At 39.6% G+C, this 25,772-nt stretch overlaps 1 protein-coding gene across 2 annotated transcripts; it reads right to left on the reverse strand.

The window, feature by feature from the left end:
- Positions 1–25,772, reverse strand: ZNF367 (zinc finger protein 367). Of its 2 annotated transcripts, none has more exons than XM_045165128.1 (5): positions 25,169–25,772; positions 9,896–10,046; positions 6,859–6,978; positions 5,712–5,850; positions 1–2,521 (listed from the first exon to the last, which is right to left on the reverse strand). In XM_045165128.1, the coding sequence occupies exons 1-5, from the start codon at positions 25,583–25,585 to the stop codon at positions 2,299–2,301; spliced, it is 1,050 nt and encodes a 349-aa protein (XP_045021063.1). In that variant the 5' UTR covers positions 25,586–25,772; the 3' UTR covers positions 1–2,298. The 2 variants fall into 2 exon arrangements, with proteins under 2 accessions (XP_045021063.1, XP_045021064.1); XM_045165129.1 differs by lacking the exon at positions 25,169–25,772 and adding an exon at positions 14,027–15,013.

Here is a 25,772-nt window from a genome sequence, read left to right on the forward strand (position 1 = left end):
TGTAAATTAAAGTAAGTTTTTATTCAAAGCAACTTTTAAAATTACAGCATGTTTATTCTTATGCTGTTAACTCTGCCAAACTACAACTTAGCCATATGAAGCATAAAACACTTCAAAAATTTGAATGTAAACCACATTTTTAACACACCTCAAATTTTAGATGCCAATGTATTTTTCCAAATATATAGCTTATATCAAAAAAAGGAACATTTTAAATATTTCTATAGTAAATAATTGTAATAATTTCTTAAAACTTCCAATTATACAAATAAAAAATGTTTGTGAATATAACTATTATAATTGACAAAAGCTGACAGGAGAAATAAACAAAAACTCTTACTTTTGAAGGCCTTAAATTTTATTATGTGTGAACAGGCAAGTATTTGTATTTTTTAAATTCCTACTGCATTTCCTTCTTTAGGTAAGTTCATTAAATTTCCCAAAACTGATGAAGCTTTTTATAGTTCATTTAAGTCATATTTGAGAGGAAAAATTCTAGAGAAAAATGTTGAAACCTAAACCAAGAAAATTCAGATGCTATAGTCTGTGCTCATAAGTGCTCCAAGTTAAAATTCTATATACCAGATTACAAAAAAAAAAATTCTTAGACCATTACAAATATAAATTCTCTTATTACAAAAAAAAAAAAAATCCCTCAAGATTTGTAATTTACTGTACAGAGGAATTACATTTTTAAAGTATGTCCTCATCATACACATTATTTGTTACTATTATCTTTCATACTTTTGCCTCATTTCAGTACATTTACATACATCCCCTTCCCCATGGCTACATATTTTAAACTATCTGTGTACTGCAACACATTGGGATTTTGAGATAAAGAAGCCTACATTTTAGATGTTTAAACTACATCTGTAGGCTACTACTTCAATACAAAAAAAAGAAAAAAAGGCACTGATGAGCCCTTATTTCCCTTATTGTGATGTTTACTCCAATTAAGCAACCTATAAAATTACCATGCTATGCATGTTATTTAGTTTCTGCTTAAAACAAGGTAAAATGATGGAAGTTTATGCCTACATAAAGGAGGTGAACTACTCTGCTCTTCATTTTTCTATTCATGCTTCAGTACATAAAGTGGTGTTTAAAAATTTCATCTATTTTGGAAAAAATTATTTAAAACCACCACACAAGTTAACACACTTGCAGTTAAAACTATTCTGGAAGCCTACTTATTTGAGTAGCTAATATTTTCTGCAGTGTTTAACTGACAGCTAATTTAGTGAACACAAAATAGCTTGGCATGTTATTCTGAAGTAAAGCAAGAAGGTGGCTTTATGCACTGAAAATATAAATAGGAGGCTTCCATTTGCTAATAATTCTAAACAAGCAGTACATTTAAATTTAGTGTTTGCTAACAAAAGATCTAAAATGGTTCACTACAAAACAACCCTGTAGATGTCCCTTTTATTAATAAAAATCCAAGTGCCAAATCTCATTACAGGGCCCATAATATATTTTTAAAATACCGATTACCAAGTTACCTAGACTTTGCAAGATTAATCATTCGATTTCAGCAAATGAGAAACATGAAATGTGCAAAAGTTCCCAAGTTAACAAGCTAGGGATGACAAGTGCTTTCAAACCTAAACATCATAGCGAGTTGTAAAACCTCAGAAAGATAGAATAAGACTGATTTCAATACAATTTTGAAAAAATTTAACTACTGTTCATCTTACCAAGATCTTCAAATATCTGTTTTCTTCCAAAGTCCCAAAGTTAGAAAGTCTTCTGAAAGTCAGTTTTCCATCTCTAGTCTTATTAGGCACACTATTTTGCAATTTTAAAAATACATACCTTACTCACATCTTATACTTTCTGCTTGCTTCAGTGTTTACAGTATTATTAAACATACTAATATACATTGTTAAAAATGATCTTATAAATAATCTATTTAAACCTTCTTTGGCTACATGTACCATGCTTTTTTTTTTTTTCCCCCATACAAGTGTCTTATTCAGAAAGTGCTTTCTGTGAGAACTGCTTCCAATGAATGCATTAAACTTGCAAAATCTAGCCTCCCACAATATTTAGTTTTCTACCCTGTACTAGAAGTCCCATATTTACAAAATATTTTAAACTTTACAACATATCTTTTACCATATAAAAAAGTGCAATTCTCTCTCACCCCATATTCTGGGGCAATGACATTCTTCATACATTTCTACAGAATAGCAGCCTATGATAAGCAAATAAGGTGCTTAGCTTATGCCCAAGGATCTACTTTTTAAGTATGCTGGGCAGTACTTTTGTACAGTGGACGAGTCAGTGTTCGGGCTACTGGCGAAGCGGTGCTCCCGTCAGGTTGGCGAGCTCGATGAGAGCAAGGGCTCCGTGCAGGCGCTCCCGCTGCTCCTGGAGCCGCCGCTGCGCACCACTCTTCTCGTCGTCTTCCTCGTCAGACTGGAGATACTCCAGCGGGTCCTGCTGCTCCTGGTCAGCCTTCTGAACCAGCTTTCCTTTCAAGGTGGGAGTGCGCTGCTCTCGTGTTTCCCAGTACCTGTAATGAAATGCATCCGCATTACTTACACACATAGTAAGACTCTCCAATGTTCACTTTTCTAAAAAAAAAAAGGGAGTGGAGGGGGTCTTTACTACAGTATTATTTTGTGTGTTTCAGTTTATAAAATTACAAAGTGAATATGTTACATGTTTCATGCTGCTGCTGCTGCTGCTAAGTCATGTCAGTCGTGTCCGACTCTGTGCGACCCAATAGACGGCAGCCCACCAGGCTCCTCTGTCCCTGGGATTCTCCAGGCAAGAACACTGGAGTGGGTTGCCATTTCCTTCTCCACGTTTCCATCAGTTCAGTTCAGTTCAGTCCTCAGTCGTGTCCGACTCTTTGCAACCCCATGAATCGCAGCACGCCAGGCTTCCCTGTCCATCACCAACTCCCGGAGTTCACTCAGACTCCCGTCCATCAAGTCAGTGATGCCATCCAGCTATCTCATCCTCTGTCGTCCCCTTCTCCTCCTGCCCCCAATCCCTCCCGGCATCAGGGTCTTTTCCAATGAGTCAATTTTTCGCATGAGGTGGCCAAAGTACTGGAGTTTCAGCTTTAGCATCAGTCCTTCCAAAGAACACCCAGGACCGATCTCCTTTAGAATGGACTGGTTGGATCTCCTTGCAGTCCAAGGGACTCTCAAGAGTCTTCTCCAACACCACAGTTCAAAAGCATCAATTCTTTGGCGCTCAGCCTTCTTCACAGTCCAACTCTCACATCCATACATGACCACTGGAAAAACCATAGCCTTGACTAGACGGACCTTTGTTGGCAAAGTAATGTCTCTGCTTTTCAATATGCTGTCTAGGTTGGACATAACTTTCCTTCCAAGGAGTAAGCGTCTTTTAATTTCATGGCTGCAGTCATCATCTGCTGTGATTCCATAACAGAGGGGAAAACTCAAGTTCAGGAAACTGAAGGACTTGCTTAGAATTCCACAGTCAACAAATAGCAGCTCAGACTCAGCTCTGGAGTCATGTGTTTTCATCATTAAACTGATTTCAAGATCATATGTGAAATGGACTAGAGTAAAATATAGAAACAGAATAATCATAGAAGCCTATTTATCCTTTCCACAGAGGGATAGATAGCTCTATCTATCTATTATGAGAAAGTTTAAACCCACCAAAAAGAGCACAAATGGATTAATAAGGGTAACACATAGAGCTTACTCAAGAATTTAAGAGCACCATCATTATTCTATTGCATGGTCAACTGATAACTCACAAGAGAAAATGCAAATATTCCACCGTTTTTGAAAACCAAAGAAAGGCATATTTAAATCACAGTACCATTACCTACAAAAATGTCCATTCATGTTCACAGCAGCTTTATTTGTAATAGCCAAAACCAACATAAAGGCCCATCAAGAGGTGAATGAATAAATAATTGGAGTTACGGCCATCCAACAGATTACTGCACAGCTATAAAAAGGAATGAACTTATACACTCAACAACACCATGACTCTCAAAATAATTTATGCTGGTTGAAAGAAGCCAACCAAGTACATAGTGGGCGATTCCATTTGTATAAAACTCTAGAAAATGTGAGCGAACTGTACAGAGAGAAAGCAGATGAGTATTTTGGGGGGCTGGCAGTGGCAGGGAGATGCAGGCTTACATCAGTGGATTACGAAGGGACATGAGGAGGCTTGTGGAAGTGATGGGTATGCTCACTATCTTGATTTTGGTGATGGTTTCACATATATCTACATATGTCAAAGCACATCAAATTACGTGCTTTAAATGTGTACACTTTATTGTTTGACAATTATGCCTCAATAAAGCTGTTTTTAAAATTACATACAAAAAAAAAATTTACAATTACCAGATTTCAGGAAACTCAGACTACTCAAACTAGAAAACTTTTGGAAATACTAAGAAATATAAAAAGAGAAATGCAAGAAGTTCAATATGACTTCAAGGACAACTAGAAAAGGAAAACAGCAAAATACAAGTCAGCAAGATCAGCAAGGACTAGGTAAGGGCTTTGAATGCTATAATAAACGGTTTAGACTTCATACTGAGAACCATATTAGCATTTTAGAAAGACTGCTCTGGCAGCAGCATGAAGTACAGATTGAGAAGCCTTAAGTGGCTGAATCTGAGAGTTGTTAAGGAAGTAGAATCCATAGGTTGGTCACTGAGTAGATGGGAGAAAAATAAGGTAAAGATGAAAATAACTAGTTAGTTTCTGGCTTGGGCAAAATTAGATTTAATGGGGCAGTGGAGGCCAGCAAGGAGGAAGAGGGAGGAAGAAAATGGTGCAATACTTGAGACAAACCCAATCCCTGCCTTTGTGGAGCTTATGATTCTGCAGGGAAGATAGTCATTGAATAAATAAATGTGTGATGGAGGTTTTGAGATAGAAAATACAATGTGTTATAAAATCATCTGTTAAGTGGATTTAACCTTATTTGTTTTGAGGGTTACTGGGTAGGTTAGGGAAGAACTTCCTGAAGTGATGTTTAATCTGAGTAAGAAATGAAGAATGAACAGAGTGGCTAAATGAAGAAAGAAGTGAGCACAAAGGCTAGAAACTACGGGAACAGTGCTGTAGAGAGACAAGGAACCCAAGTGGCTGGAGACAGTTGTGTTCTAGAGGGAGGCAGAACCACAGAACATAATTAGGGATTCTAGAGTTTATCCTCAGTGCAGAGGAGACTAGTGAAGCTAAGGAATGGCACAATCAGCTGCTGCTGGTGTGTGAGGACTCCTTAAATCAAAACATCCTTACAGGAATGTTTTTATACTGGTCCCTTTGTTGCCATTAAAAAAAAAGAAACTGGATGCTTTGGGAAATTTTACTTTAGAAGAACCTCTAGTCTCTATCTCTCTAATAATCAATACATCACTAAATTCAATATAAAGAAAATGAAGACGGATTGTACTAATGACAAATGAAATACAATACATAAAAAACATCCTTTTCAAATGGGGTAAACCCTTGCTTTTAAATACATTGTGGTCTGGGCACTCAGACTAATATCATACAGTAGTCTTCTATCGCACACAGATCCAAATAAAACTCCTAACAATTCTGTGCTTTAAAGAAATAAAGTGCCATTTCAAGTTATTTTTAAAAAACGTGTACAAAAGCAACTTAAACTGATAGAACTGTGTAAGTCCCCAGCTTCAACCCGCACACTGGGCAGTGTTCCGCGGTAGACTGCAGGGAGAGCCTTACTTTGCCAACCACTCAGCGGCAGCCTGGTTGTCCACAGCCTGGGGCTTACTGAGAGCATCTGTGGGCTCCTCTCGCTTCAGCCTGGCATAAGGGTGCTTCGGACAGTGGCGGTTTGCATGGGTGAATCTGCTTAGGCAGCCTTCAAAACACAGAAGGAAACACACTTCATCAGAATCTGGATATCCAGCAGACATGGAAAACGTTCAGTTTCACTGGTATCCGAAAAAAATAAAATAAGATGATGAGATTCATCATTCTGTAATTTGAGGAAAAAAAAAACCTTAAGCTGGTATTATCAATGCCACTGAGAGGAAGGTGAAGACGGTTCTTTCACTTCCTGGTCATTGCAATGTAAATGCATTAAACCCCAGGGGAAAGTAATTTATTAGCACAAGTCATAAAAATATTCAAAAATCTCTGACCCAGGAATTTCGGTCTTGGCATCTGTCATAAAAAAATCCCCAAAGGTAAATAAAGCTTTAAATAGGAAAACAGGCCTCTCATGTTTGTTGATAACAAGCAAATTTTAAAAGCAAATTAAATATTCAATATCTAACACTGAGGCAATCGCTATGTATATGTGCTACATTTGTAACAACTGATATTAATCAAGAAAACCACGGAGCAACAGAACAAAACTGTACTGAATTTCAAATATAACTGTGTAAAAATGTACATAAGAAAAACAGATTAAGAAACTGGTAAAACAGTAAGTAAACACTTAAGAAAAGTGTTAAGAAATTACCAACAGTAGCAATGTTGAGCTGGTAAAATCCACCCCACCCCTGCCCCTCCTGAAAATTTAGACAATAATGTGCTTCCTTCAGTTTAACAGTTAAAAAGTTTAACACCAAAGTAAAAGCCTATGCTAAAGGCTGTATTTACTTGAATAGTTTTCTACTGCCTACAATTGGTTATAGATTTTTAATTGCCCTTTATAAAGATTTTCACCTAAAAAGAATACTTTACTTAAAAATCAATCATTTCCCAGCAATTGAGCCTGGATCACATATTAGCAAGGAAATATTAACTTAAAAGTTTTGATAAAATCTCTATCAAAAATTTCACTTCCTAAAAATTCAAGCAAAAGATATTTTAACCTTTAACTCAAACGGTTATTCCATAAACTTAACTTCTAACACCATACCGTTTTCTGAACAAACAAAAGGTTTTTCTCCGGTGTGAAGACGCTGATGGGTTTTAAGCTGTCCACTTTGAACAAAGGCTTTTCCACAGTCTGGATAGTCACACAGATAAGGTCTCTCACCTAAGTAAACAGATATTATATTTATGAGACAATAAGGTGGGGAGGGGGAAGGGGCAGGGAGAGAGAATCAACCTTTACATAAGTCATGACTGCAAACAACAATAAAACACGTTACAGCCTCTACAGAGCTGCAAATGGAAGCGCTAAGGGCACACGTGGATAGTATGAAGCAGCTAATCACTTTGGAAGCACAATGTTTTCTTTAGCCCTTGAGCTTTTAGGTACCGAGGTTCACAATTTTTGCAGTTATCATCTTCAGCTTATCCCATATTTCCCCCCACAGTCTAAGTCGCTAGCTCTTGCTGATTATTTAAAATGTCTCCACTGCCACCCTCCTCTGGTCAGACTGGTCACCCCCCACCTAGAAGGAAGCCTGGCTGGTTGCTAGTCTCTGCCTCTGTGTACCACTTTTGGAGTAGATGACACAGAGCACTTGCTTTTTCCATCCAACAACTCTCTAAAACCACCCCAAACTCTACTATTCTCCTCGAACAAGCAAAAATGGTCTGCTGACTTTTAAATGGCCCTCTAATACCTGCAATGTAGCTACTGGGTTCGGGAGCAGGGTTTATCTTAACTTCCCTCCTGGAGATTCATTCCAGCCATGAGGCAGTTCCCTACCTTCTACTCCTTGAAATCCCTGTCTTTTCTGCCCATTCAAATCTTCCCAATCCAGTAGGCTCCCAGTGAAACTTCTTCTACCCCCACCGCCCCCACCTCCAAATAATTCAGCAACATATCCCTCCACTAACTTAGTATCCTATATTGTTTCTGTATCATGAACTCTCCTTATACAAAGACGAATAGCACCTTGTACTCCATTTCAATTTCTGTACACGGCATAGTGTCAGGCTAAACAAAGTGCTCAAAAAGGTTGTTGTTCAATCATAATTAAACTTACTTCCTGAATAAACATTCTTTTTGGTCAACAATTATACATTGGTTCTTCCAATATGACTCACAGAACAGTAATGAGTCTTCCCTAAATTTTTTATTTAGAAATGTACTAAATGAATGTAACAGTTGGACACAAGTTAATAAACATAGACTAGAGTAAGAGAAAAGTTTTTCTACTCTCTGAAAGCATATACCATTAGAACTTAACTATAGCATGGAGATCTTGGGCTCAGGTCCCTGGTACACACTGTAATAGGCGTAGAAGTATTGGGTGGCACACAATGGATCAGTGGTAGATCAGTACTGGACTCAAGCACCTTTTTATTATGCCACGTCATCTTGAATCGTGGCAACTGATTCCACACTGGCAACATGTACTCTATAGCTGTGAACCACTTATTTGGGGTTATTTCAGGCTGCTGCTGCTGCTAAGTCACTTCAGTCGTGTCCGACTCTGTGCAACTCCATAGACGGCAGCCCACCAGGCTCCTATGTCCCTGGGATTCTCCAGGCAAAAATACTGGAGTGGGTTGCCACTTCCTTCTCCATATTTCAGGCTAAGTTGATTGAAAAAAATTCTCAGAATCAGATATGCATGAAATAATAGTTTTACTGAATGGTACCTGAATTCAAATCCTCTTGGCCACCTTAGTTTACAATGATTCAAAATTAAAACTTTACCCCTTTTCAGAAATTTAGCTAAGAACACCTATATTCTAGCATGTCATTGAACTATATCTTTTCAAAAACTAAAAGAAAAAAGAAACAGGTGATAACCATAAACATAGTGGAACAAACAGGGGACTACAGGTTAAAAACACAAATTCTATGGCCACCTCATGTGAAAAGTTGACTCACAGGAAAAGACTCTGATGCTGGGAGGGATTAGGGGCAGGAGGAGAAGGGGCAGACAGAGGATGAGATGGCTGGATGGCATCACTGACTCGATGGACGTGAGTCTGAGTGAACTCTGGGAGTTGGTGATGGATAGGGAGGCCTGGCATGCTGCGATTCATTGGGTCTCAAAGAGTCAGACACGACTGAGCGACTGAACTGAACTGAACTGAACAGACCAAGAGAAATAGAATGAGAACCACTTCTAATGGCCACATTCACAAAGTAATAAAAAACAGGTAAAATGAACTTAACCATACATTTTATTTAAGTCAATACATCTAAAATTTTATCATTTCAATTTGTAATCATTATCAAAAATTATTAAGGACATTGTTTACTCTCTTTTTTTCATACTAAGTGTATTTTATACATACTGCTCATGTCAATCTGGACGAGCCACAGTTCAAGTGCTCAAGGGCCACATACGTTACTGTATTGGCAGTATACTTCTAGACTAAAGAGTATGAGAAGTTATAAGTCAGTGGTAATTGGGTGCTTTCGTGCCTCAGTTTCCTCATCTGTAAATTTTTTGATGTCATTATTAGAAATATATGGCTCCTTCAGGGACCCACTTTCTCTGTGGCAAGAACAAGACCCTCTTTATATTATCTTTTTCTTCTCTGTATGGTATTTTAAATGCAAGTATGACTTCTTTACACAAATAAAGATATATGATAGTCTTGGGATAACTACCTATAATATATTTATTTCTGAAAAATTACTTCACCTTAGATTCAAATATCCTGATGGCACTGAGGACTCTAGACATTCTATTAAAAATTTGACTATTAGTGATTTAGGATTTGACTTATAAATCAGTTTTAACAGTCAAACAGACAACTTAAAGGCATATCAAGTAAAATTTGGATAGGATAGAACCAAATTTAGTAATACTCCTGTGACAGCCACACTAATTACCATGACAACTTTAGAAATCACATGGTATCAATGTTCAGAACTATCCCTCCCCACCAAAGGAGAACCTGACTATATGGCGCCCGCCTTTAAAATCTTACAATAAGGAAATGTGAGGCAACTAAAAAATTAATTTATAGGCCTAAACATCAAATCAGCTTTCATTTAAGTTTCACTTTTGGCATTCGCTAAAATTTGCTCAACTTACCTGTATGAGTCCTTTTGTGAGCCTGGAGTGATTTCTCCCGTGGAAACACCCTATTACAGATGTTACAACGGATTCTGCTGGACGAATGCTCTCCTTCATTTATTAAATCCCGTACAGTATCTGCTCTGGGTCTACCACGTCGGATTCCATCCTGTTAACAATTTGTAAAACATTAATATAATTTATTTCACTCCACTCATTAAAATATAGTATCATAATTCAGGCATACTTTGTGTCAGTTCAATTCAGTCGCTCAGTCGTGTCCGACTCTTTGCAACCCCATGAATCGCAGCACGCCAGGCCTCCCTGTCCATCACCAACTCCTGGAGTTTACCCAGACTCATGTCCATCAAGTCGGTGATGCCATCCAGCCATCTCATCTCATCCTCTGTCATCCCCTTCTCCTCCTGCCCTCAATCCCTCCCAGCATCAGGGTCTTTTCCAGTGAGTCAGCTCTTCGCATCAGGTGGCCAAAGTATTGGAGTTTCAGCTTCAGCATCAGTCCTTCCAATGAACATCCAGGACTGATCTCCTTTAGGATGGACTGGTTGGATCTCCTTGCAGTCCAAGGGACTCTCAAGAGTCTTCTCCAACACCACAGTTCAAAAGCATCAATTCTTTGGTGCTCAGCTTTCTTTATAGTCCAACTCTCACATCCATTCATGACTACTGGAAAAACCACAGCCTTGACTAGACAGAACTTTGTTGGCAAAGTAATGTCTCTGCTTTTCAATATGCTGTCTAGGTTGGTCATAACTTTCCTTCTAAGGACTAAGCGTCTTTTAATTTCATGGCTGCAATCACAATCTGCAGTGATTTTGGAGCCCAGAAAAATAAAGTCAGCCACTGTTTCCCCATCTATTTCCCATGAAGTGATGGGACCAGATGCCATGATCTTAGTTTTCTGAATGTTGAGCTTTAAGCCAACTTTTTCACTCTCCTCTTTCACTTTCATCAAGAGGCTCTTTAGTTCTTCTTCACTTTCTGCCATAAGAGTGGTGTCATCTGCATATCTGAGGTTATTGATATTTCACCTGGCAATCTTGATTCCAGCTTGTGCTTCTTCCAGCCCAGCGTTTCTCAGGATGTACTCTGCATAGATGTTAAATAAGCAGGGTGACAATATACAGCCTTGACGTACTCCTTTTCCTATTTGGAACCAGTGTGTTGTTCCATGTCCAGTTCTAACTGTTGCTTCCTGACCTGCATATAAGTTTCTCAAGAGGCAGGTCAGGTGGTCTGGTATTCCCATCTCTTTCAGAATTTTCCACAGTTTTTTGTGATCCGCACAGTCAAAGGCTTTGGCATAGTCAATAAAGCAGAAATAGATGTTTTTCTGGAACTCTCTTGCTTTTTCGATGATCCAGCAGATGTTGGCAATTTGATCTCTGGTTCCTCTGCCTTTTCTAAAACCAGCTTGAACATCTGGAAGTTCACGGTTCACATATTGCTGAAGCCTGGCTTGGAGAATTTGAGCATTACTTTAGTAGCGTGTGCTGCTGCTGCTAAGTCGCTTCAATCGTGTCTGACTCTGTGCAACCCCATAGACAGCAGCCCACAAGGCTCCCCCGTCCCTGGGATTCTCCAGGCAAGAACACTGGAGTGGGTTGCCATATTGTGCGGTAGTTTGAGCATTCTTTGGCATTGCCTTTCTTTGGGATTGGAATGAAAAGCACTTTGCAGACACTGCATTTATTACAATTGAAGGATTTGTAGCAACTCTGTGTAGTCAGATGGTAGTTAGCATTTTTTAGAAATAAATTTTTTTTTTTTTGGCTGCTCTGGGTCTTCATTGCTGTGTGCCGGCTTTCTGTAGTTGTGGCAAGCGGGGGTTACTCTCTAGTTGCAGTGTGCGGGCTTCTCATTGTGGTAATTTCTCTTGTTGTAGTTCCTGGGCTCTAAAGCACAGGCTCAGTAGTTGTGGCACACAGGCTCAGTTGCCCCACAGCATGTGGTATCCTCCTGGACCACGGATCAAACCCATGTCCCCTGAATTGGCAGGTGGATTCTTAACCACTGGACCACCAGCGAAGCACCAAAGTGTTTTTTGGACAGCAAGGAGATCAAACCAGTCAATTCTAAAGGAAATCAACCCTAAATATTCATTGGAAGGACTGATGCTGGAGCTGAAGCTCCAGTACTTTGCCCATTTGCTGCAAAGAGCAGATTCCTTGGAAAAGACCCTGATGCTGGGAAAGACTGAAGGCAGGAGGAGAAGTGGGGGAACAGAGGATGAGATGGTTGGATTGTCATTGTTGTCATTGACTCAATGGACATGAGTCTGAAAAAACTCTGGGAGATACTGAAGGACAGGGAGGCCTGGAGTGCTGCAGTCCATGGGGTTGCAAAGAGTCAGACATGACTTAGCGACTGAACAACATTTTTTTTTTAGACATAATGCTATTGCACACTAAAGAAACTATAGTATAACATAACTTTTTATTCACTAAGAAACCAAAAAAGTTGCGTGACTTGCTTTATTGCAGTATTGGCTTTACTGCAGCAGTCTAGGACTAAACCCACAGAATCTCAAAGGTGTGCCTGTAAATAACCATTTAATACCTTTCTTCAGTGACATCAGTGAAATGGCAGAGTAGGTAGTTTCAAGGTCCCACCCCCCCACAAATCACTGAAAAATCAAGCAAAAACTGCCAAAATCAGCTTTGTCACAACTCCAGAAAATAATTAGAAATTTACAGCAACTCAGCCAACAATAACTCAAGAAACTAGCAATGTAAAACTGTAGGAAAGTTGTGTAGCACATTTAACAACTCCTTGCCCCACCCTCTCCTCACAGTGGTCTTTGAAGATAGTTGTCTTCATTCTCAGTGTAGGATCCCAGTCCCTGGTTCAAGAGAGAAGACTTTATATTCTGAAAGAATTGTGTTTGCCTGTTTTCCCCAGCCTGGGGGCTACCTGAAGCTCTGACTAACTTAGAACTCTCTCTGGGCAGAAAAGTGGCTACATGGAGGGCATCTCTCCAAAACCTTGTAAGGCCAATAACAACTTACTGCCACCTGGGGAAAAAGATTTCAACAAAGGCACACAGACACACCAAAAGCCTGGGAGGACAAGCTGGGGAGAGAATTTCTTTGGGAAGTTAGGGCATTGAAAAGTGCCCACATATCCTAAAGGAAGGAATTTAGAAAGCCACATACTTGCCCAGCACAGGAATCATACTCAGAAAAGATATGAGAAGAATCAAAGCTTTCACTTCTGACTGATTTTTAGGCTCAGCACAAGCAAGAAATGAAGGTTAAAACAGAATTGTAAACAGTCTGGCTAAGTATATAAGGAGAACTACAGCACAGAACCATTCTGCAAAGTTAAAGGGTTTTACTTTTTTACTTTTTCTTTCTCCACCACCAACCCCTCCCACAACCCTGCCCCCTGTTTGGTTCCAAGCACTCAAGAAAATCTCAAAACATGAGCTGATCTCAAGCTAAAGAAAACAGACTTCAGAGAACAAATGCAACAAAGAGTTTACAAAAAATACACACACAAAAAAAAACCAAGAAAAGTCACCAAACAACTACAAACCACAGTACACAACTAAAACGAACTCTGAGGAGAGAGAGTTTCATTTCCAGAGCTACTCCTTCATAATATGCAAAACACCCAGTTTTCAACAATGTTTCACAAAGCATGCAAGAAAAAAAAATACGACCCATGCATAAGAGTTAATTTTTCCTACGAGGAAGCAGACCTTGGGCTTACTAGTCAAAGAAGTTAAATAAACTGTCTTAAATACGTTGAAAGAGGTAATAGAAACCATGGACAAAGAACAAAAGAAAACCAGGAGAACTCTGTTTCAACAAACAGAGAATGCCAATAAAGAAACAAATTATGTTTAAAATATAGAAATTCTAGAACTAAAAAATACAATAACCGAAATGAAGAAGAAGAAAAAAATTTCACTCCAGAGTCTTAATGGCAGATTTGAACTGGCAGGAGGAAAGAACCTGCAAATTCAAAAATAGGTCAACTATTTTTAATCCAGTCTGAGGAACAAAGAATGAACAGGGCCTAAGGCACCAGTAAGACATCAAGTGTCTTACGGGCCCATTTGGGCTGCTGAAACAAAATACTACACACTGGGTAACTTATAAACAACAGAAATTTATTTCTCACAGTTCTTGTGGTTGTAAAGTCCAAGGTTAAGGTGCCGGCATGGTCAGGTGAGCGACTACTTCCTGGTTCACAGCCAGTGCCTTCTTGCTGTGTCCTCACATGGCAGAAGCGGGCAGGAGAGCTCTCCAGGGCTTCTTTCATAACGGCTTTAATTCTGTTTATGAGGGCTCCACCTCCATGACCTAACCACCTCCCAAAGGCCCCATCTCCTAACACCATCATTTTGGGGGTCAGGATCTCAACACACAAATTTAGGGGGACACCTTAGCATTAAGCTTATCAACACACACACGCAATCAGAGATCCAGAGGCAAGAGGAAATAGGGCAGAAAGAATATTTAAAGATATAATGGCTGCAAACTTCCCAGAGTTGATAAGACACAAGTCTAAACCCCCAAGAAGGTCAATCAACTTCTATAATAAACACAAAGAGAGATGCAAAGGGAGACATAATCAAACAATCAAAAGACAAAGATTCTGGAAGCAGTTTTTGTCAGTTTTTATCATGCCTACAAATTCTAAATAGGATTAACAGCTGATTTCTCAGGAGAAATTGTACAAATCAGTGGGATATGTTTAAAGTGCTGAGAGGGAAAAAAAATCAAACAATAATCTTATATTCAACAAAACTATTGTTAAAAAATGAAGACATTAAGCATTCCAAGATAAACGCTAAGAGTTCATTGCTAGCAGGTCTGCCCTACAATAAATCTGAAGGGAGTTAATTCTTCAGACAAAAATGAAAAGACACTAGACAATTACTCAAAGCCATACAAAGAAATAAACAACACCAGGTAACTACCTAAGCTAGAAGTATTGTACTTTGGGCTTATAACGTCTCTCTTCTGTCCTATATAAAAGGCAAATGCCAAGTGTATTAAAAAATAATAAATCTTTGTTAGTGGGAACACAATATAAGGTATAATTGTGACAACAATAACAAAAATGGAGAGAAACAGAAATATATGGGAGCAGAACTTTTGTATACTATTGGAACTAAGGTGATATTAATTCAAAATAGTTATTTTTCACATTTTTAAGAAGTTAAGCAAAATTCCCAAGGTCATCACTAAAAAGAAGAAAGGAAGGAAAAGAATACCAGAAAAGGAAACAAGAAAGGAAAGAAAACGATAAACTACAAAAAACTCAATCACAAAAGGAGGCAGTAATGGAGGAATTCATAAACACAATAGGTATAAGACATATAGAAAACAAAAGGGGAGTAGTTCTTCCTCATAAGTAATCACTTTAAATGTAAATCGATTAAATACTACAAACAAAAAGCACAGATTGGCAGAATGGATTTTTTTTTTTTTTAATGAACCAACTATATGCTATCAACAAGAAGCTCACCTTAGAGCCAAAAACATAAAAAGGTTAAAAGTGAAAGGATGAAAAAGAGAACAATTATAAACACATGCATACCTAACAACAGAGCTCCAAAGATATATGAAGCAAAAACTGGCAGAACTGAAAATAAAATGAGATAGTTCAAAAAAGCTGGAGATTTTCACTCCAATTAATGGATAGGACAATTAGACAGGTCAACAAAGATACAGAAGACTTGAATAACACTATGAACCAACTACACCTAAAGACACATGCAGAACATTTCACACAAAAACAGAAAAATACCCATTTTTCTCAAGTGCACATGGAGCATTTCCCAAGACAGACCATATGTTGGGCCCAAAGCAAGTATCAGTAAATTTTAAAAGATTGAAATCATCCAAAGCATCTTCTCTGACACACATGGAATGAAACTATAAACTGGTAACTGAAAGAAAACTGGAAAACACATAAAATATGTGATAATTAAACACTCTTAAATAGCCAATGGGTCAAAGAAGAGATCATATACACAGGTTCAATGCAACCCATATTAAAATCCCAAAGGTCTTTGCAGAAATGGAAAAAGCAATCCTCTACTCATGGAACTGCAAGAGGTTCTAAGTAGGCAAAACAATATAGCAATGGAAATTAAGACAGTGTGGTACTGGTGTAAGGATAGACATAGGCCAATGAAATGAAATTGGGAGTCAAGAAATAAACCTTTATTCTATGGCCAACTGATTTTCAACAAGGGTTCCAAGAACACTCAATGGGGAAAGAACAGCTCTTCAACAGTTCTTAGATAACTGGATTTCTTCCTGCAAAAGAATGAAATCGTACCTCACACAATATATCAAAAATTAACTCAAAACGCATCACACCAAAATGTGAAAGCTGAAACTTTAAAACTCTTTTTAAAAAAAAGAAAAGGGATAAATATTCATGACCTCAGATTTGACAGTGGATTCTTAGATGTGGCACCAATAGCATAAGCAACAGAAGAATACACAAACTGGACTTCAAATTAAAAACATTTGCACGTCAAAAGACATTATCAAGAAAGTGAAAAGACAACCTAGAGAATGGGATACAATAAGTTGCAAATCATTTATCTGATAGGTTTCAGTATCTAGAATATATAAAGAACTTTTGCAACACAACAAAAAGAAAACTCAAATAAAAAAGGGGCAAAGGACTTGAATAGACATTTCTCCAAAGCAGTTATATTGATACATATGGCCAGCAAGGTCATGGAAATACAAATCAAAACCACAGTTCAGGTTAATTATACTTCAGTAAAGCCTGAAGAGAAAAAAATTAATTTAAAAAAAAACACAGTGAAATACTATTTCACACCAACTCAATTATATTTAAAAAAAAAAAAAAAAAAAACCAGGAACATAAGTAGGAAATAAGGTGATTTTTGGCATGAATGTGGAGAAACTGGAAACTTCTGCTGGTGGGAATGTAAAGTGGTTTAGCCATTTTGGAAGAGATTGACAGTGTGATACAATATCATATATATATATGTACATATACACATACAATGGAATGTTATTCAGTGATAGAAACAGTCATACATGCTACATGGTGGATGACCCTCAGAAAACAGTATACTAAATAAAAGAAGTCAGACACAGAAGGCCACATATTGTATGATCTATGTTATAAGATGTCCAGACAGAAAACAGTTGGTGTTTTTCAGAGACTGCCTATAGAGGGGAAAAACGAGTGGCTAAATAATGAATAAGCAACTTTCTTTGGGGGTGATGAAAATGTTTTGAAGCTTGATATAGATGGTAGTTTCACAACCTTGTGAACTACCAAGTGTCAGTGAATTACAATTTAAGATGGTCAATTTTATGCTATGCAAATGTCAGCTCAATAAAAAAAAACAACTAAAGAGCTCAGAACATACTATGGCCTTTAGTTAATAATGTATCAATTTGGTTCATTAATTACAGTGAATGTGGGACTTCCCTAGGGGTCCAGTGGCTGAGATTCTGCACTCCCAATGCAGGGGGCCCAGATCTGATCCCTGGTTGGGGAATTAGATGGCACATGCCACAAATGAGACCTGGTGTAGCAAAATAAAAATATACTAAGCACAACACGTGTCAAAATGATGTAAGATAATGGCAACAGAGGAGACTGGGTACATGCTTTATGGGAACTCCTTGTACTGTCTTAAGATTTCTAGGTATCTAAAACTAATCAACCATAAGCATTTACTTGGAGAAAAAAAAAAAAAAAAGCTTTCTTCCCAGGTAAGTTACATTTTTACACATACAAGTTATATATAAAAAATAACACCTACATCCAAACTGAAGATGTCTTTACTGCTTTCCATATAAAAACCTAAAGTCTTCCTAAAGCTTAAAAACATCACCTGAAACCTTGATAATAAGCAAGATTCCCTTCAGTCAATGTTCACCTTGTAAGAAAAGCATAATCTCAATATGGATGAGTATCTTATAGGATAAATCATGTCTAAATATTCATAGATATTAAAACCTATTTTGCCAACAGCTTAGAGATGGAAGCAACCTAAATGTTCACTGACAAATGAATGGACAAAAGAAATGTGATATTTTCTTATTATTCAGCCTTAAAAAAGGCAAGTCTGTCATATGCTACAACATGGATGAACATTAAGGACATTATTCCAAGTGAAATAAGTCACAAAAAGATAAATACTACATGATTCCACTTATATGAGGTATCTAAAGAGTTTCAAAACTCTTAAAACAAAGCAGAATGGTGGTTGTCAGGATCCAGAATGGAGAAAATGGGAGCTAGATGGGTATAGTTTCAGTTTCACAAGATAAAAAAGTTCTGGAGTTCTATTATGACAATGTTCATATAGTTAGTACTTTAAAATGGTTAAGTTGGTAAATTTTTTGTTTTTTCTTTTTTGCCACAAAAGTGAAAAAAGAAAAAAAGAATGTAAGAGAGCACTGTGGCAGATTATTAACAATGTTAAAATATTCACTGCCCCTCCCTCCTGTCAGCCCCATGGAGGCCAACTTGGCCATATGGCTTGGCTTTGACCAATAAAACATGAGTGGAAATTACATGTGTGACCTCTGAGCAAAAGGTTTACAAGCCATCACAAGGTTCTACCATCTCTCATTCTGCTCCACCTTAAGACTAACATGTCCCAGGTAGGGAACATTCCCTTCTAGGTCCCAGAATGACAGGATAAAGAGCACCCTCACAGGATGCATAATACAAGCTTTGCATAGGTTGAGATTGAGATTTTGAGGTTGTATTCTGCAGCATGGTTTAGCCTAAGCTAACTGACTCAGGTATGTTGTTAATATATGTTTGTTGATGGGATAAAAATCTCACCCATTCTCCACAATAACTGTATAAATTATTGCTGGTTATGGTATCATGGGGCTTCCCTGATAGCTCAGCTGGTAAAGAATCTGCCTGCAATGTGGGAGACCTGGGTTTGATCCCTGGGTTGGGAAGATCCCTTGGAGAAGGGAATGGCTACCCACTCCAGTATTCTGGCCTGGAGAATTCCATGGACTATAGTCCATGGGGTCTCAAAGAGTCGGACATGACTGAGCAACCTTCACTTCACTTCATGGTATCATGAATAATTGTTCTAAATGCAAAATAAACACACCATCTATGATCCATAAAAATCACAGGTGATTGGTTCTGTTAAGAAAGAAATGGAACATGAAATAAGGTTAATTAAAAACTTTAGTGATTCAGCTCCGCCACAGCAAAAAGGATCATTTCCCTACTATTTTTTAAATACATAAAACATACTATTCACTGTATTACAATTTGAAATAACTGATTTAGTATCAAATAAGTAAACTATTTAATATCAAAATTTTAAGATTACCCATTATTATTTTCTGATTTTGGTTAAAAAAAAATTAACAAGCATGTTTTACAGTGGGGGAACATTTTTTGTTTAAGTTAACTATTTGGTTGCTTCCCAGTAACTCTAAGATCTTGTCTCAGCTACAAACTACATGTTCATTTTCCAAATGAGAAATAGAGCTGAAAAATGCAACATAATCCAACATCTCAGTGATATGCAGGTAAAGCTTCACTAAATGTATTCTTTTAGCTAAGAAAATTAAGCAAGGCAAGTAATCATCTGCTACCCTAAATAAATGAAAAAAGAGCATCTTTTAACCATATATACAAAAATGTCACTCTAAGAAAACACTTTTCATTTCAGCCTTAGCAATTAAAAACAAAAGCATGTTTCCATGTACACTTTGACAATAACAAAGTGTTAACTCATCAGTGACTAAGTATACTTGTAGTTTAAGAGACAAACCTTGTCAAGACTACTTGATGATCTGCAAAAATAATAATAATAAATAATTAGAAACTCTAACATATCTTATTGCTGCCACTGCTGCTAAGTCGCTACAGTTGTGTCTGACTCTGGCGACCCCGTAGACGGCAGCCCACCAGGCTCCCCCATCCCTGGGATTCTCCAGGCAAGAACACTGGAGTGGGTTGCCATTTCCTTCTCCAACGCATGAAAGTGAAAAGTGAAAGTGAAGTCACTCAAGCACATCCGACTCCTAGTGACCCCATGGACTGCAGCCTACCACCAGCCTCCTCCGTCCATGGGATTTTCCAGGCAAGAGTACTGGAGTGGGGTGCCATTGCCTTCTTTGCATCTTATTGCTATTATATGGCAACTGCGGCAAAATAAGCTACTAGAAAGAAGTAAAATAAATATATTGCTAAAAATGTTTGCATATCTCAGCAATTTTAATTTTTAAAACAATCCCAATACCACCAAAAGGTAGTGATTTAAAAATGTTTTCTAAAATATGTCACGATAAATGTTTTATTTTCAAACATCAATAACTTTAAAGTTATTTAATAAAGTTTGAGTTATTTCTCAAGACACTTAGAATAATGTACACATTTCCCTAGGCTTTCAAAAAAGCTATATTCAAACTTGATGTTCACATGATTACTAAAAACACTAAAAGTTCTTGACACATTTTTTTACAAAGCAAAATTTGAATAAAGTACACAAACAACCTGGAAGGAAAAGAAAAACAGTTTTCAGTAGAAGAGGTGTATACCTTCTTGTTTTTATGAGAAAATGTAAATAGATCTTATTTCCCTTTTCCAATTCAGATTTGATCCAAATTTCCTGTGGCTCACATATCTGCTTCCTAACGCCATCCGTTACTTTGACTTATCTTCACAACTTTACAAGTCTTAATTTGTATCTATCTATTGTGGAAAATTTTGAAAGAGATGGGACTACCAGACCACCTGACCTGCCTCTTGAGAAATCTGTATGCAGGTCAGGAAGCAACAGTTAGAACTGGACATGGAACAGACTGGTTCCAAATAGGAAAAGGAGTACATCAAGGCTGTATATTGTCACCCTGCTTATTTAACTTATATGCAGAGTACATCCTGAGAAATGCTGGGCTGGAAGAAGCACAAGCTGGAATCAAGATTGCCAGGAGAAATATCAATAACCTCAGATAATGCAGATGACACCACCCTTATGGCAGGAAGTGAAGAGGAACTAAAGAGCCTCTTGATGAGAGTGAAAAAGGAGAGTGAAAGAGTTGGCTTAAAGCTCAACATTCAGAAAACTTAAGATCATGGCATCTGGTCGCATCATTTCATGGGAAATAGATGGGGAAACAGTGTCAGACTTTATTTTTTGGGGCTCCAAAATCACTGCAGTCATGAAATTCAAAGACGCTTATTCCTTGGAAGGAAAGTTATGACCAACCTAGACAGCATATTCAAAAGCAGAGATATTACTTTGCCAACAAAGGTCCGTCTAGTCAAGGCTATGGTTTTTCCAGTGGTCATGTATGGATGTGAGAGTTGGACTGTGAAGAAAGCTGAGCGCCGAAGAATTGATGCTTTTGAATTGTGGTGTTGGAGAAGACTCTTGAGAGTCCCTTGGACTGCAAGGAGATCCAACCAGTCCATCCTAAAGGAGATCAGTCCTGGGTGTTCATTGGAAGGACTGATGCTGAAGCTGAAACTCCAGTACTTTGGCCACCTCATGCGAAGAGCTGACTCACTGGAAAAGACCCTGATGCTGGGAGGGATTGAGGGCAGGAGGAGAAGGGGATGACAGAGGATGAGATGGCTGGATGGCATCACCGACTTGATGGACACGAGTTTGGGTAAACTCCAGGAGTTGGCGATGGACAGGGAGGCCTGGCGTGCTGCGATTCATGGGTTTGCAAAGAGTCGGATACGACTGAGCGACTGAACTGAACTGAACTGAACTGACTGATTACATGTACTCTCATAAAGCACTTCAATTGAGATATCATTTTGAATAGTGTATTTTATAAGTCTACTTGCATCTTCTTTTTTGGGGGGGTACACTGGGTGTTCATTGCTACATCCTGGCTTTCTCTAGTTGCAGTAAGAAGGGGCTGCTTCTAGTCATGGTGCATGGGCTTCTTATTACACTGGTTTCTCTTGTTGCAGAGCACAGGCTGTTCTGGAGTATGTAAGCTTCAGTGTTGTGGTGCATGGGCTTAGTTTCCCTGCTGCATGTGAAATCTTCCTGGACTAGGGATTGAACCCATGTTTCCTGCATTGGCAGGCGGGTTCTTAACCACTGGACCACCAAGAAAGTCCATTTTTCCTTTTCCTTTTTTGGACAAGCCACCCAGCACACAGGATCTTAGTTCCCCCACCAGGAGTTGACCAGAGATCAAACCCATGCCTCCTACAGTGGAAGAGTCCTAACCACTGGACTACCAGGAAATTTCCTACTTGAATCTTAATATTAAAGGAAAAAAAACAAAAAACCCTAAAGTCAACTCACAGAAGCAGTATCATGTAGGGATTAAGAGTAAGAGCTCTAAAAGGTTCCAATCAGTTCTGCTGCTTATCATATGATATTAACTTTGGGGACTTCTCTAATTCTTTTCATCAGATAAACAAGGTAAATTGATTAAAAAATTCAAAACAATCAACACAAAGTCTGGTGGTTTGCTCTGCAAGGCAATGAATAATAAATAGTGGCTACTGTGTTGATGAAACATGTTAATACGATGTTATGTTTAAATATGGTGGTGATCAAAACTATTGGCTACTACAAGGCTATGGGCTACTACAAGGCTAAGTACAGTTTAGACGTTTAAAATGATCTGTGATAGAAAGGTGAAACAGGATAGGCAGCTGGCAGGTCTTGAAGGGTAAATCTGAGGATGTGCAGAGAAGTCAAACTACACAGGTCCCACAGTGGAAGAATAACTTCATGAATGCAATCTGAGTAAAGGGCACAAGCTATGGGGGCTTGGAATATCCTTTGCCAGAGGAATATTAGACCTGCTCCCTTCCGTCCCAGAATTCTACAACCTGGGGAGAGACAGTGGTAATATATAACTGTATCCCAATAGTGCTAAACAATCTTGTGATGAGGGGCCAAAATAAGCTGGCAGAAGTTGGATATTTTCCCCACAGGCAGGGGAGGCAAAAATTGGGCAACAACAAACAAGCAAGGACTGAGATGCTGAAGCCTCCCTTCCCAGCAGTGGTAACAAATAGTGAATGAACACAAATGTTCTCAAACCCATAGCAGTTATTGCCTCTTACCCAAATACTGAGAGAAGGGGGAGGGGGGAGGGGGCCAGAGGGAAGCATGCTATTGGCATCAACTATATCTCAGACTTGTCTTCCATCTTCCCAAAAGGTGAGCCGATTCTGATTCACTCATGCATGTGGAGATAAAAGAACTATGAGTACTTTAGAAAAGCAAAACAAAAGAATTAGACTAAAAGTAAAGAATGTACTGATCATAAATCAAACTAGGTAACTGCCTTAAAGCAAAGTATATTCCAGACCTTCCCCCATCAGGATGGAGATGCTAAATGAATGAATTTTTTGGAGCTGTATTTGGATTCTTCACTGATAAAAGGATCAACTTGTCTAACAATTTATGAAACAGTTATAGTATGAAGGACTGTGAGGAGGGAAAAAAGTAACATGTATAAAAGCTTTTTACATGTTTTTCATTAACTTGTACTATATTTTACCTCTGATAATAGACAAAGTAAAAATAAAATTCAAACTCATGCATTATTAAGAACTTTTTTTTAAAGATTTATGTGAAGATAGACTGTTTGGGGCCAAAAATCCAAACCAAACAACAAAAAAACCCCATACCTATAGAATTTCATTTATCTATGATAACATTAACCTCCTTGGATAATCCAAAATTAGATTCAGTTATAATCAGGAATAAAATAATAGATGCAAAATCTTCTACAAGTAAATTATGCATATATGTCTTTATGTTGCTCAACTATATAACCTACTATATGTTTTTTTCAAGTGGTAAACATGTAAATATATTAATATGGAAAAATACCTAGGCTACCCAGCCAGCTTATTAAAGCCTATTTAGAGACAGCACACTGTGATTGCTCACTTCACAAATACAGCACTAATATAAATATTTCTACTACTTCTTTCAAATTTTTACTTAAGTATAGCTTTAAGAGTTGAAGTGTGTCAAGACATACAGCTGTATAATTACAGTTCTTTAATAACAATGCAATTAGTAACAAAGTGTACCAATTTCCTCAGGGCTCAACAGAGTTTCAGTATCTTTGCTACTGTGTGTAAAATGATGACCAACTTGTTTCAATTTATACAGTATTTGCCAATATAGATGTACTTATCCACAAGGTGATTTGTTTTATCTTTAACAAACTGCTTACCTTATATAGCCACTTAACTAATAGAACTTGAATGCTAGACATATCAGCACTACTCATTACACAAATACTTTTCTGTTATTGTTTAGTAGCTAACTCGTGTCCGACTCTACTATGACCCCATGGACTGAACCCCCCAGGCTCCGCTGTTCATGGGATTTCCCAGGCAACAACACCGGAGTGGGTTGCCATTTCCTTCTCCAGGGGATTTTCCTCACCCAGGAATGGAACTCGCGTCTCCTGCCTTAGCAGGCCGATTCTTTACCACTGAGCCACCATGGAAGCCCTGCTTCAGAACTTGGAGCCACAAAAACGCGTCTATCCTATCAGCATTCCTGCTACCTAGCTGTGTACCTTGGGGAGCTCCCTTCACCAATACCTCTAAGTATCAATTGCCTGATCCGTAAATTGTAGGTTTGAATCCTTCCCGGTTCTAAAACAGACCGAGTCTCCAAGCAATTTGAAGTCGGTGACAACAGCGTCCGATTCCACTCTGTGCTCTCATAACATAGCAAAGTTGTACGCTTACTTAGTACAACTGGGAGCCAGTTGTACTCGCTGGGTAAGATTCCCCTAAGTCCCTTCTTGTTCTTCGGCCGTCTCCGCAAGGCATCTTTAGCAGGGTCGTGGTGTCTGCAGTGATGGAGCAGAAACGGCGCAACCCCTCCCTTCCTGCACCCAGAGGAACAGCTGAAGGCCTGCGGCCCCTTCCCGCCCTCTCCCTCCAGAGAGGACTCAGCGGTGAGCCGAACGGCTGACAAAGCCGGCTGACCATTCCGGTCCGTGACCCCCAGGCCGCGTTCCCGCCCACTGCACCTGCTGGCCAGTGGCTTCTATTCCGCTGGGCCTCCCCAAGCCCCTGCCGAAGTCACGTGACTGAAGTCCAGTCCCGCCCCCTAGTGGGGGGGCCAGATTTTTGGCGCGCGGCAGTGACGTCAGCGTCCTGTCACCCGCCACCACCCGCCCCCGCCGCAGCGAAAGAGACCTCGCGTTTTTAACTCGGCCCCGCCCCGCCCGCCGAGCCCGCGGGCGCTGCCGGCCCCGCAGCGCCGTTAACGGGCCTTGACTGCCCCGCGCCCCCCCCGCCTGCGCCACTTACCTTGAGGTGGCCGCTGTCCGGGCTGCTCGCCTCCTCCTCGTCTTCACCTCCCGAGGCGGCGGCGGCCGAGACGGTGGGCGGCGGCGCGCCCCGTCCGCGAAGCCCCAGGTGCTCGGCGGTGGCGGCGGCGGCAGGCAAGGCAGCCGAGGCTGCGCCCCCGGAGGCTCCGGGGCTGAGCGTCACGTTGTGCGCGTTCTCGCCCCAGCGCCACGGGTACACCATGAAGTCGCTGAAGCCAGGGCTGGTGGGGATGAGCGGAGGCGGCGGCTCTGGCTCCCCTCCGCCGCCGCATGTGGGCTTGATCGGGGTCGTCCTGATGACCGACACCAGCACCCGCTTCGGGGAATCCTGGCAGAAGATGACGGGCGGCGGCTGAGGGGCGTTGTCCGCCATCTGCGCCTCCACACCCCGGATCATTGCCTGGCCCGGATCCGCAGCTCTGGCGGCCGTGGGCCGCACTCCCCGAGCCCGGGTCTGGTCCTTGCTCCGCTCGCCGGCGCTGCTCCGAGTTGCTGGCTCTCAGTCTTGCCGGCTCTCAGTCCCGCCGGCTCATGGCAGGCGGACGTTTCCTGGAACTCGCCTGCGCTGCGGCCAGTGAAGGAAC

This window comes from Bubalus bubalis, chromosome 3 (genome assembly GCF_019923935.1).
Source record: "Bubalus bubalis isolate 160015118507 breed Murrah chromosome 3, NDDB_SH_1, whole genome shotgun sequence".
Lineage (NCBI taxonomy): Eukaryota > Metazoa > Chordata > Mammalia > Artiodactyla > Bovidae > Bubalus > Bubalus bubalis.